Raw genomic sequence first — 13,005 nt, forward strand, 5'->3', positions numbered from 1 at the left:
GCTAACTTAGTCGTGCTCAAGAGTTAAGTGATGACCGAACGCAGCACGTAGAGACCAGACATGCCATCACGGCGGCCGTTGACACGCTTGCTCGAGCCATCGTGCAGTCAACCTGATGCACTACCCTATGACCAGACGCACCAACACCTAGAGTCCGGTCAGGGGCAAAAACTACACTGAGAGGTTCTAGAGGTGACCGGACGCGTTAGTTCACCCAAGACCGGATGCATGGTAGAGTCTGGTCCTCCATTGCCTCAGTAGCCAGCCCATGTCAACATACATCATCATGGATTGGACTCAGCTCCTGCGCGTCTGATCCTACAAGCCACCGGCGTCTGGTCCTATGTCAGGTCACTGGAACCAGAGTCTCCTCTTCACCAACTTCACCACCCTTTCTCAAATGTGCTAACCACTAAGTGTATTACTTTATGCACATGTGTTAGCATATTTTCACAAACATTTTAAGGGTGTTAGCACTCACTAGAATCTAAATACATATGCAATGAGTTAGAACATCTAGTGGCACTTTGATAACCGCATTGCATGATGACTTTCACCCCTCTTAATAGTATGGCTATCTATCCTAAATATGATCACACCCACTAAGTGTCTTGATCACCAAAACAAAGAGCTTCTATCAATTATACCTTTGCCTTAAGCTTTTTGTTTTTGTTTTTCTTCTTTTCCAAGCCCGAGCACTTGATCATCACCATGACCATCACCAACATTGTTGAAGGTAGTTAACAACCATTATAAACCGTCAATATAACATGCATAAGGGCAAAAATATAATCCCCAACGAAGGTCTAGGGGTTTAAACTAATAAATTCTATGAGTTTTTGGTGAGTCTGTATTTTCTGCAGGGTTTATCCAGAAAACCGTCAAGGTGGACCTACATGTCAGATTTAGTCACGCTTATCCACAGCGAAACGGACACTAGAAGACTTAAGAGGACTCCAAACCGAGGCAGAGCCCGAGTGGCTGCCACCTGTCAGCCTTCGTGTCATAATGTCGGTTCTTCATCGCCTCCTAGGTTGCATCTACACTATCCTTTATTTCGGTTTGATTCAAGGGCTCACATTGGACGCTCTAGACTATATACAAGCCCCTGTCACCCCCTAAGGCATGAGATAAGTCATTTTGAGAAGACAGAAACCCTAATCATCCTCAGAGCTCCATCAATTCTAAGGCATAACTAGTTAGGCTAGGTCTAGAGGGAGGCAAGCAGGCTTTGCTTGGATTCCTGATCGTATCAAGAGCGTGGTTTGGTATAATCTTTGTATCCCTCTCTTTTGTATCTCCATTACTTTTATACGCTTGCTACAATTGTTATAACAATATTAATATTCATCTCATTTATGTTCTTCATTATAATGTTCATCATCTACTTTGATTATATGCTTAGTATAGTTAGATTATCATCATGTTCATGCATAAGTTCATATAGAGCTCACTCTAAGGATCCATGGGTGGGTGGTCAACATTGTGTAAGCGTGGTGCTTATACGTTGTTTACCTACGAATACACCCTATATTTCGGGTCATGTGGTAGATCGCGTAAGTGACACTTCCATTGAGTATTGAAATGAGGGAGTATTTAGGAAAGACTCTTGTACTCAATAAAAGGACTTTCCCATTTTTAGTTACAGTTCATTTTTAATTTTATCTTAAGTCAAACTGTTTTGATTTTGATTAATCTTATAGAAAAGTACTACACCAAAATCTACTATCATATTAGTTTCAATAAATCTACCATGACATATATATGTCCTGATAGTACATTCATTTAGTATAGTAGATGTTAAGATATATTCTTAAAAATTTGGTCAAAGCTAGAGTAGTTAACTTAGGAGTTATTGCCTCCATTCTAAATTTTATTTCACTCTTACTTTGTTTTAACCCAACCTTTTTTAGTTCGATCAAATAACTTTAACTCTATTATTTGAAAATTATTTTCGAATAATAAAATTGAACTTTTTTTTCTGATAATAGAGTTGAAGTTAAATTTCATTTCGATTAGTGTCAAGACATCTGACGCACAGATTAGTCCGAAATCGAACTACTCGTTGTGATCTCCGGCGTCCGGCATCGTCACGACGGCACCTGGGTCCAGCCATCACGTGGGCCCGCTCTGGCACTGCCCAGCATAACTTCCAAGTCCCAAATCCCGAACTCCTCGGTGACTCGCCCCAACCGCAAACAGTAAACGACGCCACCCCTCCGCCGCCGTCAGATCGGAGCTCGACTCCGAGCCCCGCCTCTCCGCCGCGATGGCGGCGCCACCGCGCCGCTCCCTGCTTGTCCTCCTCGCCGGGCTACTGGTCTTCGCCTCCCTGGCCACCCTCGCCACAGCCATCTACGAGGACCAAGTCGGCCTCGCGGACTGGTACGTCTACTCGCTCGCCTAGATCCGATCCGCCCTTAGCTTAGGCCGGCGCGACGCAACGGAACTTCGAGCTCCTAGTTCAGATCACGATTAGGATTGTGTTTTGAGGAGCTGTGCGCGGTGTCAGTACAGATTTGCTAGGTTTCGGCGAATCAGGGAGTGGTTTTGCGAGCTTCCAACTGAATTCTGTAGTAGTAGTAGCGGTGGGTGTTGCGGATTAGTCCTGTCGGGCTAGTAGAGAAGTTTTTTTTAGCTATTTAGCGATTATACAGTGATTGCATCGTAGTTCGAAATTCTCTGGTTTTTAGCTATTTAGCGAGTATACAGAGAATTTGTTCTTGGGCTAGATTCATGGATGGGCATGGGCTTCATCATTCGAATAAAGAGCAGTTTGTGTGAGCCTGAGTTGGTTTGTGTTTTGTGGATGAGGTCTGCTTTTTTTTTGAATGCTTGATGTTCCCTGGTGCATGCTTTGCATGGTTTCCACAGAAGGTTAGGTTTTGTACCATGGATATTAGTGAACTGCATCCATGTATTCATTGTGAAGTCCCTTTTGGCAAATCTAGTTTCTCATTGGTCCAGTCTGAGTATCGCAACATGGTTCACCTATGTATGCATGCAGTGCAGGCAGTTAATTCTTGGTTACTGCATTGCATAATTAAGATTAAATTAGGATTTAAGCTTAACCTTTAGTTACTGTATTACTTTTGTATATTTTCTTTTAAATACATTTAGTGTATCGGATTTATGTTTCTTACTTTAGAGATAAAGTTTGAAGGGCGGGCCTGGTGCAAGCGGTAGAGTCTTACCGCCTGTGACTGGAACGTCCCGGGTTCGAGTCGTGGTCTCCTTGCATTGCACAGGCGAGGGTAAGGCTTGCCACTAACACCCTTCCCCAGACCCCGCACAGAGCGGGAGCTCTCTGCACTGGGTACGCCCTTTACTTTAGAGATAAAGTTTCTTAATAATTATCACGATGGAAGTATGATTTTTTCTTTCCCCCTAAATGTTCTTCCTCTCAGTTCATGGTCTCCCTCATCCTTCCTCGAGTCTTCGAACTCCTTAAAGCCTCTAGTATTTAGCCTGTGCCATCCTGTCCCTCGTCATACAGTAGTTATCCTGTTATTATCCACCTGATGTCCGAGCATATATCACAAGATGTCATTATCAGATTTGCTGAATTGCTTCAGTGTCCATGATTCCTCCTTTCTCTTAATCAGGTTTATGGGGGCCATGACATCTAGTACTTCTCTTCAATTGCTAACAGGCTGTGCTAACCCATCGAGAAGCCTATGTTTGTTTCATGATGTGTCCTGCGGTGTTGTCTTAGTTCTGTATATGAGAAACTCATTCTTTGCTAAACTGCTGTAGTGTTCACTATTTTGATATGGAATCAGACAATCAGTTATTGCTAGCTGCTGCACCCCTTAACATCATTTGATTTTTAGCTACCTACATGCAGTCTTTTGGAGTAATCCAACAGAATCATTTTAATATGTATGTTCTTCACAGGCATCAGAAGTACATTGGCAAAGTAAAGCAAGCAGTTTACCACAGCCAGAAGAGTGGGAGGAGGCGTGTTGTGGTCATGACAGAGGAAAATGTGATCTCGTCTCTTGATCTACGTTCTGGAGATATATGTGAGCCTTCATGTTCACAGATTAGCAAATCAAAAGTGCAGTTTCTTATATTTTCTTCACACTTTTCTGTCCTTAATATCTGTGGATTTTTTGTGGTGCAGTCTGGCGACATGTCATTGACAACAATGACCCCTTGGATCAGCTTAGTCTATCACATGGAAAATGTGAGTCAAATCTTTGTTTCCCTTGGAGATTTGTCCTTGAGAAAATTGCTCTATTACAGCTGTCTGTTTATTTCATTCTATTATGTTTCTTCCACTCATGGGATTCCTTGTTTGCTTGGCATCCAGTCTTGCTAACTTTATCCTCCAAATAACTCGTTTTTCTGCATTTGAAACTATAGTTTTTTGTACTCATTTCTTACCTGGAAGTAAGGCCAATGATTCGAGAACCAGGATTTCTTGGGAAATAAAAACTCGATGAGGGGGGCAGAGTTAGGACTGGTACTACCTAAACTGCTAAACATTTCAACATTAATAAATAACTAGCATTGGAGAACATGCAAAGTTGTTCTGGGTAACATCCTGAAAATCCATTTCATGTGTAGCCACATGTGCATGCTTTCAAAACTCAAATCTAAAACAAAATGACTCGTTTAGTTCAAGAAAAAAATGACTCGTGCAACTATAGAAAAAAATGTATTTCTTAAGGTAAAAAGCTTAGTCTTTCAGTGTGTATGAAATCTCTTCTGATTAGACTTTGGTAAACATTTCAGTATTTGATCCTGGATTAAGACCTCATAGGTCTGATTGATTACTGTCAGTTGCTCCTCAAATTAATTTTAAACCTTGGTACTACAGAATGAAATGAGATATCACTAGTATAAGCACGCAACAATGTTAGTTGCGTAGTGATAGGAAACTGAAATGGCAAATTTGTGGTCTTGGTATCAATTACCCACACAAGATATGTGAGAGACACTTGCAAGTTTGATCTGTACAGGATATCACTCTAGTATCCATGGACCATGGTTATTATTAACTTACGAAGCAATAGCTACAATTTAGACCTTAGTGGTTCAAGGTTATTCTTTTCCTTTCTTTTTTGGTATGTGAGAATAACATTTATTTATGGACATATATATTACTAAACATGATTGATATGGAGTAATGAAAACTAAAACTCTATTCGTCCACTATTGGGTACTGGCTGATTACTTAACTGTTGGTATGAACAACCAATATGTCATCAATATATACACGGGATTCTGTTACTAACTAACAACACTGATTATGAAAGGGGTTATGATTTTTAAGATTTGCTTATGGGAGATAGTTCATCTAACCTATTGGGTGCTGGCTGATTACTTAACTGTTGGTATGAACAACCATTATGTCATCAACATATACACATGATTCTGTTACTAACTAACAACACCGATTATGAAAGGAGTTATGATTTTTAAGATTTGCTTATGGGAGATAGCGGCACCTTTTTGTTGATTTTTCTTTTTTATTTTTCCGCATATGTTTACGACAATCTAATTTTTGGCATGTCTTCTCTCAGATGTTCTAACTCTTTCTTCGGGAGGAACTATATTAAGGGCATGGAATCTTCCAGATGGACAGATGATCTGGGAAACTAACCTTCGAACTTCCGCAGCATCAGATCCGCAGTTGCATGTTATGGTCTGTGCGCACAGTGCATTTTCTATTTTCTGAGAAATCATATGTTGATAATGCAATTGTGATGTTTCCTATAGTACTTTTCTTGAGTGATGGGCCTTTATTCTTTGCAGTCAAACAATAAAGTGGCCAAGGACAACTTGGTTTTAGTTTCAGCCGGACGATGGATTTATGCTGTATCAAGCATTGATGGGGCAATTTCATGGGAAAAGGAGTTTTCTATTGATGGGTATGTATTATTCTGCTCTGTTGTCTTGTTCAGGGCATTGGGAATATGATACGAACCTAACTTTAACAACCTTGCAGCTTGGAAATCAAGCGGATTCTCCAATCACCTGAAAATGATGTTGTATATGCTTTAGGACTTGCTGGTTCCTCGAAGCTAGCTTTGTATCACTTGAGTGCTAAAACTGGAGAGATACTAAAGGATATCCAAGAGTCACTCCCTGGTGGATTATGTGGTGAAACAGTACTTGGTTCTGATAATGTGTTGGTAGCATTAGATAAGGCCAGATCAAGTCTGTTACTTATTGAATTCAAGGGTGAGAGAATTAGCTATAACAAGGTGCATGTTTCAGATCTTGTTCAAGACTTATCAGGATCATTCAAGATTCAATCTTTGTCCAATGGCGTCATATCTTTGCAAACATCATCTTCTATTTCCCTTCTGAAGCTCAAAGGTATTGATGGATTGGAAGTACTTCAGAGATTTGACCAGCCAGCTGCAGTGAGTGATTCCCTGACTATTACAGAAAAAGACGAAGCTTTTGCCGTTGTGCAACATTTGGGTTCCGAAATTGAGTTTATCGTAAAATTTACGAGTGATCTAAGCAGTGAAATTATTAGAGAAAAGGTTAATATAGACCAAAACAGGGGCAATGTTGAGAAGGTCTTCTTGAATAGTTATATTCGAACTGACAAATCTCATGGTTTTCGAGCTTTGGTTGTAATGGAGGATCATTCACTCTTGTTAATTCAACAAGGTGAGGTTGTTTGGAGCAGAGAGGATGGGCTGGCTTCAATTGTTGATGTAACAACATCAGAATTGCCTGTTGAGAAGGATGGTGTATCAGTTGCCGATGTGGAACACAATCTCTTTGAGTGGCTTAAGGTAACCTACAGAAACTGCTGTTTATTTAGTTATTCATTATTCGGAAATGCTTTAGATAAATGTTATTTTGGAAAATTTATTAGAGAATCTGAAGGCTCCAACATTATGGTGAATTTAAGATCTTTCTCAAATTCCCTACAATTTAATGGCTTGCTTGTATGTTTGGTGCACAAGTTACTTGTAGCTAATGTGTTAGAATGTGCTAAGAAATTTGTCAGTGTCGATCTAAGATTTTTTATTGTTATCATGAGGTGATACAATGGTATTCAATTATTCATTCATGTTTTCTTGCGTGTGGCCCGTCATTTTATTGGATGTTCTTCTCAGAATTAGCTTATGATACTCGTGATTCTTACATAGGGACACATGCTGAAACTCAAAGGAACTCTAATGCTTGCTAATGCTGATGAAGTTGCTGCAATCCAAGCATTGAGACTAAAAAGCTCTGAGAAAAACAAGATGACAAGAGACCATAATGGATTTCGCAAACTCCTTGTTGTATTGACAAAGGCTGGCAAAGTGATGGCTCTGCACACTGGAGATGGACGCGTTATCTGGTCAAACTTGCTGCCATCTCTTCGTGCCTCCAGATTTGGTGGAATGCCTTCTGCATTAAGGATATACCAATGGCAGGTCCCGCATCACAGTGTGATGCGTGAAAACCCATCTGTACTTGTTGTTGGCAAATCTGGAGCAGAATCTTCAACTCCTGGTGTATTCTCTATTCTTGATTCATACTCTGGAGAAGAACTGAACTCTATGAAACTTGACCATTCTGTTGTCCAAATTATCCCCTTGACACTGAAGGATTCATCAGAGCAGCGACTTCATCTGATTGTTGATTCCAATTCCAATGCTCATTTATATCCGAAATCTCCAGACGCCCTCAATGTATTTCTTCATGAAATGTCAAACCTGTATTTCTACTCTGTAGATATTCAGGCAAATGTTATTAAAGGGTATTCATTACAGAAGTCATGTGGTCTCAATTTGGGTGACGAGTACTGCTTCAGTATGAAGGAGTTATGGTCCATCATCTTTCCTTCTGATTCTGAAAGGATTGCTATCTCTGAAACGCGAAAGATGAATGAGGTCTGTTCATTATCTACTTCTTTATTCATGGAATATCTTGTAACTTAAAACTAACTACAAAATAATATTTTATCTGTCTCATTTTCTTATTTGAAGGTTGTTCATACCCAAGCTAAGATAATTGGTGATCATGATGTGATGTACAAGTACTTGTCAAAGAATTTAGTTTTTGTTGCTACTTTGTCTCCTAAAGCTGCTGGTGATATTGGATCTGCGCTACCTGAAGAAGCTTCACTTGTTGCATATCTTATTGATGCAGTCACTGGACGCATACTCCATCGTGTGACTCATCATGGTGCACAAGGCCCTGTACATGCAGTAAGTATATCTGTATCTACTAGTCTTTTGCCACTTGCACTTGCAGTCCCTGTTTCCAGTGATGGCCCATTTGGCTCTTAATATATGCATACCAAACTTGCTTGCATGGCACAATGGAGTTTTGAAACACGCACAATCATATGCTGTTAATATGTTGGTTCAGAATAAATTTATCTCAACAAAGCTATGGATCCAGAATGATTTTGTGCATTTCATCACTTCTGATTGTAAAAGGTTCTCTGCTTATAACATGATTAATGCTTCTTCTAGGTTTTGAGCGAGAACTGGGTTGTCTATCATTATTTTAATCTGCGAGCTCACAGATTTGAAATGGCGGTGATTGAGATATATGATGAATCTAGGGCGGTATGACTTATGCTGTCTTAATTATGTACACTTATTTTTTGTTATGATGGTGGTAGTAATATTAAGTGCACTAAGTATTTTATGCAGGACAATAAAGATGTCATGAAGCTCATACTTGGGAAGCATAATCTTTCGGCACCAATTACATCTTATGCGCGCCCTGAGGTGGCAGTAAAATCCCAGTCATTCTTTTTCACCCATTCAGTAAATGCAATGGCAGTTACACAAACGGCTAAGGGGATCACTTCCAAGCAGCTTCTGATTGGTACTATTGGTGACCAGGTCTGTTGTCTCTATTTCTTACTTTTCCAGTGTACAATAGAGCAGTATAATGTGTGCTACTATTTCTATTTTTATTTGTTTATTAGCCACTATTCTGTGCTGCCTTTCTTTTTTTTTAAAAAAATGTGTAAGGTAAACTGACAGCTTTTGAGGATAAACTTTGGGCATTCGAGTTACCGATGCAAGCAGGTTCAATTTTGTTTGAAAATTGTTTTATTAATATCTATTACTGTAGGCTTGAAATGCATAGGAATTTCCTAGTCTACTGCTCCATAGCAATTCAATCAGCATTTTAACATGTCTATACAGCTCGACCTCAAGTGCTCATTCAGTGGCACTGGAATAGAATTTATTCTTCCGAGTTCTGTAAGGTGGAGCCTTTTCCCATATACTGCTGCTGCTTAGCTGGATTAGATCAACCTATCTGAGCTCATACGGATGCATTAGTGAAATGAATATTTTGCTGTTAACTCCTTGCTTGGTGATTATGTACTAATTACCATTCGTACAACATGGAGGTAGCACTGACATGGGCATCAGGATTGGTTCCAACATAGCTCCACTTGTCTGCTCAAGCTTAATATCAGTTGACCATAGATTTCAACTGTAAGGAGACCTATGCATCATAGGTCAAGCCATTTAAAATTAGTGGGGCCTATTTGTTTGGTCAACATTATATTGTATATAAATGGGTTGCACTGTTTTTAGATTAATTAATTAATGTGGAGGGTTAATTGTCATTTATATGGGTAAATAATGCTAGATTGACATTCTTCTCAATCATATGGCAGGTTTTGGCACTTGATAAGCGCTATCTTGATCCGCGTCGTTCAGTGAACCCGACACAACAAGAAAAAGAAGAGGGCATTATACCATTAACAGATTCTTTGCCTATAATACCCCAGGTATTTGTTTCGGTCTTGATGTTCCATACATCTTCCCTGTACAATATTTAATTGTGGATATTTTGCCATGATCTTGTATTGCAAAAAGGAGAAATCGTAAATAGGTGTTACATTTGGATTCTTTTCGTTATTATTCATATGATTAAAATGGCGGCATATGTTTTTAATAGTCAAGGACCTATGATGCAAGTTGCAAATCTGAGTTATGGTACTTGTTTCAAGTACAGGATTAATTTCTTAGTACATTCAAACTATATTGCTTCAAGTACAGGAATGCTTAACATGTGTATACTGCGGTGTTTTCATCATTCTGTAATTTGACTGGGATACTGTAACTAGCTTCAACAGAACATTTAAGTTGTTTATGCATTCTTTGGTGATGGATCTGGCTTTTAGTAAAATTAGAAACATATTGTTTCTGAAAAGTTCCATAACTTCTTGCATTTTTTTCTAACAACGACTCAGATATCTAGCATTAGTAGCGGATGGTTCGAAAAATGCTTATATTCATAAAATGCAGCACATGTATTTTATTTTTGTGAAACATAACTAACAATGGTTATCCGAAGATTTGGACATTGGTAGGAGAGAGCAAGAAAAAGGTTGGGATGAGATATTTTTAGAGGGGGGATATAGTAATTGTTTGTGTGACTCCTGATGGATACAATGCTGCCACTTTCAATTGGGATGACACAGACCATCATCAATGAAATAATTTCCGAACTACAAATACCTCAAATACACCGAAGGGAAAGTAATGAACCCTTGCCATGTCAAATTCAACTAATAGTTAGATGTCTATGAAAGGTATAAAATGGAATAATAGACAACTTTTGGTTTGATTTGTGTGATGGATACAAGGCTGCCCCTTTCAATAGGGATGACAGAGTAACTTGGCAACGGGGCGGGTCCCCGCGGGTTTTGGACCCGGTGGGGGTGGAGGCGGGGGCGGGGGCGGGGTCAGGTCTGTGATTTCTCCCACGGGTGCTTCACGGGGACCCAAAATTTTAACAGCCATGTAATAAGGCCCAGCCCAAGAGTAACCCTAGGTATATAAACAGCAGCTACTGTGACGCCGCACGGGAGTACAGGACGCGCCAGCACCTCCGTTCGGCATGCGCTCGCGACCTCACGTACTCCCCTGCTCGTCGCCGCTCGATCCTGCATGGGCGCAGCACCGCTGCCTGCTGCTGCGCTGCCGCATAGGTGAACAGGAATCCTGTGCAGGCATAGCTGCACAGGTGCAGCACACTGCCTGCTGCATGTGTCTCTGTGCTACTCCTTTCATGTTCTAGCACTATCCCTTCAATCTATCTATTCATCTGCTTCCTTGCGACCTTGCATGTCTCTGTGCTACTCCTTGCTCGTGCTTCAATTTTTATCTGGGAGCACTACTAGTTGGTTGTAACTCTTCTTTTTTATTTGGTAGCAAATCCCTTGTAATAATATCAAGCTTTCCTGTCGGGTTTTGGGGGTGGGTCTGTGGATGCTGTTACGAATAATAAAGGAGGACTCAACTGAAGGTGGGACAATACATAGAGTACATGGGAGACACAAGACGTAACCCTAGACTAGAGAGATTGCACTAATGTCCTTTGACTATTATACCTTAACAGATGCTTCACCCGGCCCGTTGCCATCAGACCATTATCAATGAAATAGTTTCTGAACTACAAATACCTCATATACACCTAAGGGAACTAAGTAATGAAACCTTGCTATGTCAAATTCAACTAATAGTTAGATGTCTATTAAAGGTATAAAATGGAATAATAAATAACTTTGGTTTGATTTGTGTGGTGGTTTGCTGATACCGGCAATATTTATGAGACATTCATTTTATTTTCGTTTGTTTAATTTAGCTTCTGCTAATGGGTGATTCACACTTTTCTCATTGTTTCCCCTTCAGTCCTTTGTGACGCACTCTCATCAAGTGGAGGCCCTGCGAGGAATTGTTTCTATTCCTGCAAAGTTGGAGTCCACTACTCTTGTTTTCACATATGGTGTTGATCTATTCTACACCCAGCTTGCTCCGTCAAGAACCTATGATTCCCTCACCGATGAATTCAGCTATGCGCTGCTTCTAATCACAATTGCAGTCTTGGTTGGTGCCATTATTGTTACTTGGATTTGGTCTGAGAAAAAGGAGTTGAGAGACAAATGGAGGTGAATGAGGCCTCAATGTTCTGATGCGGACGAAATTTTGGGCCCTAGTCAGCTTCCTTGTCCTTCCCCCTTTTCATTTTAGTGCTAGAGTTTGTTTCACTTTTGATTAGGCCTTTATTCATGTAACCGTTTGACAACAAAGCCTATCTGCTGTGAATTGACACACTGCCGAAGCCTTATAGAAAGCCACTTGTGCAATTAAAAGTTCTGGAAATGACATGAAAGGATTATCAGAGCGCAGGTGGCATGAATGGATTGCTTATAATGTGTAAGCTGTAACCAAACTATTTAGCAAATTGTTGTTGATAGAGGGTTTCCGCTTCTCTTGTAACTTAATGAGCTCGTCTTGTTTCAATCATTATACTTTTCTTGACAGAAACTGTATTTCTCTTCCTCTGTACTGTCATTACTTCTGTTGTTAGCCTGTGATAGGCTGGGCTACACAAGATGCTCTTTGCTGTGGTTGTTCTGAAGGTGATGTAGCAACCTCATCATTGAACCAACGATGCGTATTGCTACTTCCTGATAGATCGATTTTGTGTGTACGTTAACGATATCAGTGATCAAGTCAGGTACCGTTTAAAGATTTATAGTATTCTGTAAACAAGGTTATCTTTCTTTTGAAATCTGGATGCTACACCATTGCTCAGATCTTAAACTTCAATAAAGTGTTGATATAGTACTTTGGGCCCCTGGGTCTGTCAGTGTGACATGCAAGCCTGTCTAGTCTGTCTCAGGTTCTTTCATGTCAAGCCCCATCGCCCACTTGCAACCAACCTAAGGTGGAAGTGAGCTTTCAGGTCGCCCATGCAAAATCACAGGTATGGGTTCTCTTTTCTGTGGTGGTAAACTGGTAGAAGTCGTGAGCTTCAATCATGGTAATATGGTATGCTCGCAACGGTGGAGCGCTCTCACCGGTTTAGCCCCAGCCCTGGCACATGGCGGCAGGGATGAGATGTGAGATGTCTGCCATGATCGGGAGAGATCAGGTAAAGCGGTGGCTTTTCTGGCCGAAGCAATTGCGAGTAGTAGATGATGGAAGTCGAGTTCTCAGGCTAAGGCAGCAGGAGGGGTCATGTCCATCCATTGAGGCCTTTGCTTTTCTGTGCCTTTTT

General features: G+C 40.4%; 1 protein-coding gene across 1 annotated transcript; it reads left to right on the top strand.

Moving 5' to 3' along the window:
* The first annotated feature begins 2,145 nt into the window (after window positions 1–2,145).
* Window positions 2,146–12,536, top strand: LOC136511854 (uncharacterized). Its single transcript, XM_066505884.1, has 12 exons — window positions 2,146–2,385; window positions 3,898–4,025; window positions 4,127–4,189; window positions 5,532–5,653; window positions 5,764–5,879; window positions 5,957–6,761; window positions 7,122–7,853; window positions 7,950–8,171; window positions 8,442–8,537; window positions 8,625–8,819; window positions 9,611–9,724; window positions 11,634–12,536. Exons 1-12 carry the CDS (start codon window positions 2,270–2,272, stop codon window positions 11,892–11,894), a joined length of 2,970 nt encoding a protein of 989 aa, XP_066361981.1. The 5' UTR covers window positions 2,146–2,269; the 3' UTR covers window positions 11,895–12,536.
* The last annotated feature ends 469 nt before the right edge of the window (window positions 12,537–13,005 follow it).

Source organism: Miscanthus floridulus, chromosome 16 (assembly GCF_019320115.1).
Source record: "Miscanthus floridulus cultivar M001 chromosome 16, ASM1932011v1, whole genome shotgun sequence".
NCBI classification, from domain to species: Eukaryota; Viridiplantae; Streptophyta; class Magnoliopsida; order Poales; family Poaceae; genus Miscanthus; species Miscanthus floridulus.

Coding starts and splice junctions, on each gene's coding strand:
- LOC136511854 (XM_066505884.1), top strand. CDS start 2,270: ATGGCGGCGCCACCGCGCCGCTCCCTGCTTGTCCTCCTCGCCGGGCTA. Junction 8,538..8,624: donor TATATGATGAATCTAGGGCG/GTATGACTTATG, acceptor TATTTTATGCAG/GACAATAAAGATGTCATGAA. Junction 8,820..9,610: donor TTGGTACTATTGGTGACCAG/GTCTGTTGTCTC, acceptor ATCATATGGCAG/GTTTTGGCACTTGATAAGCG.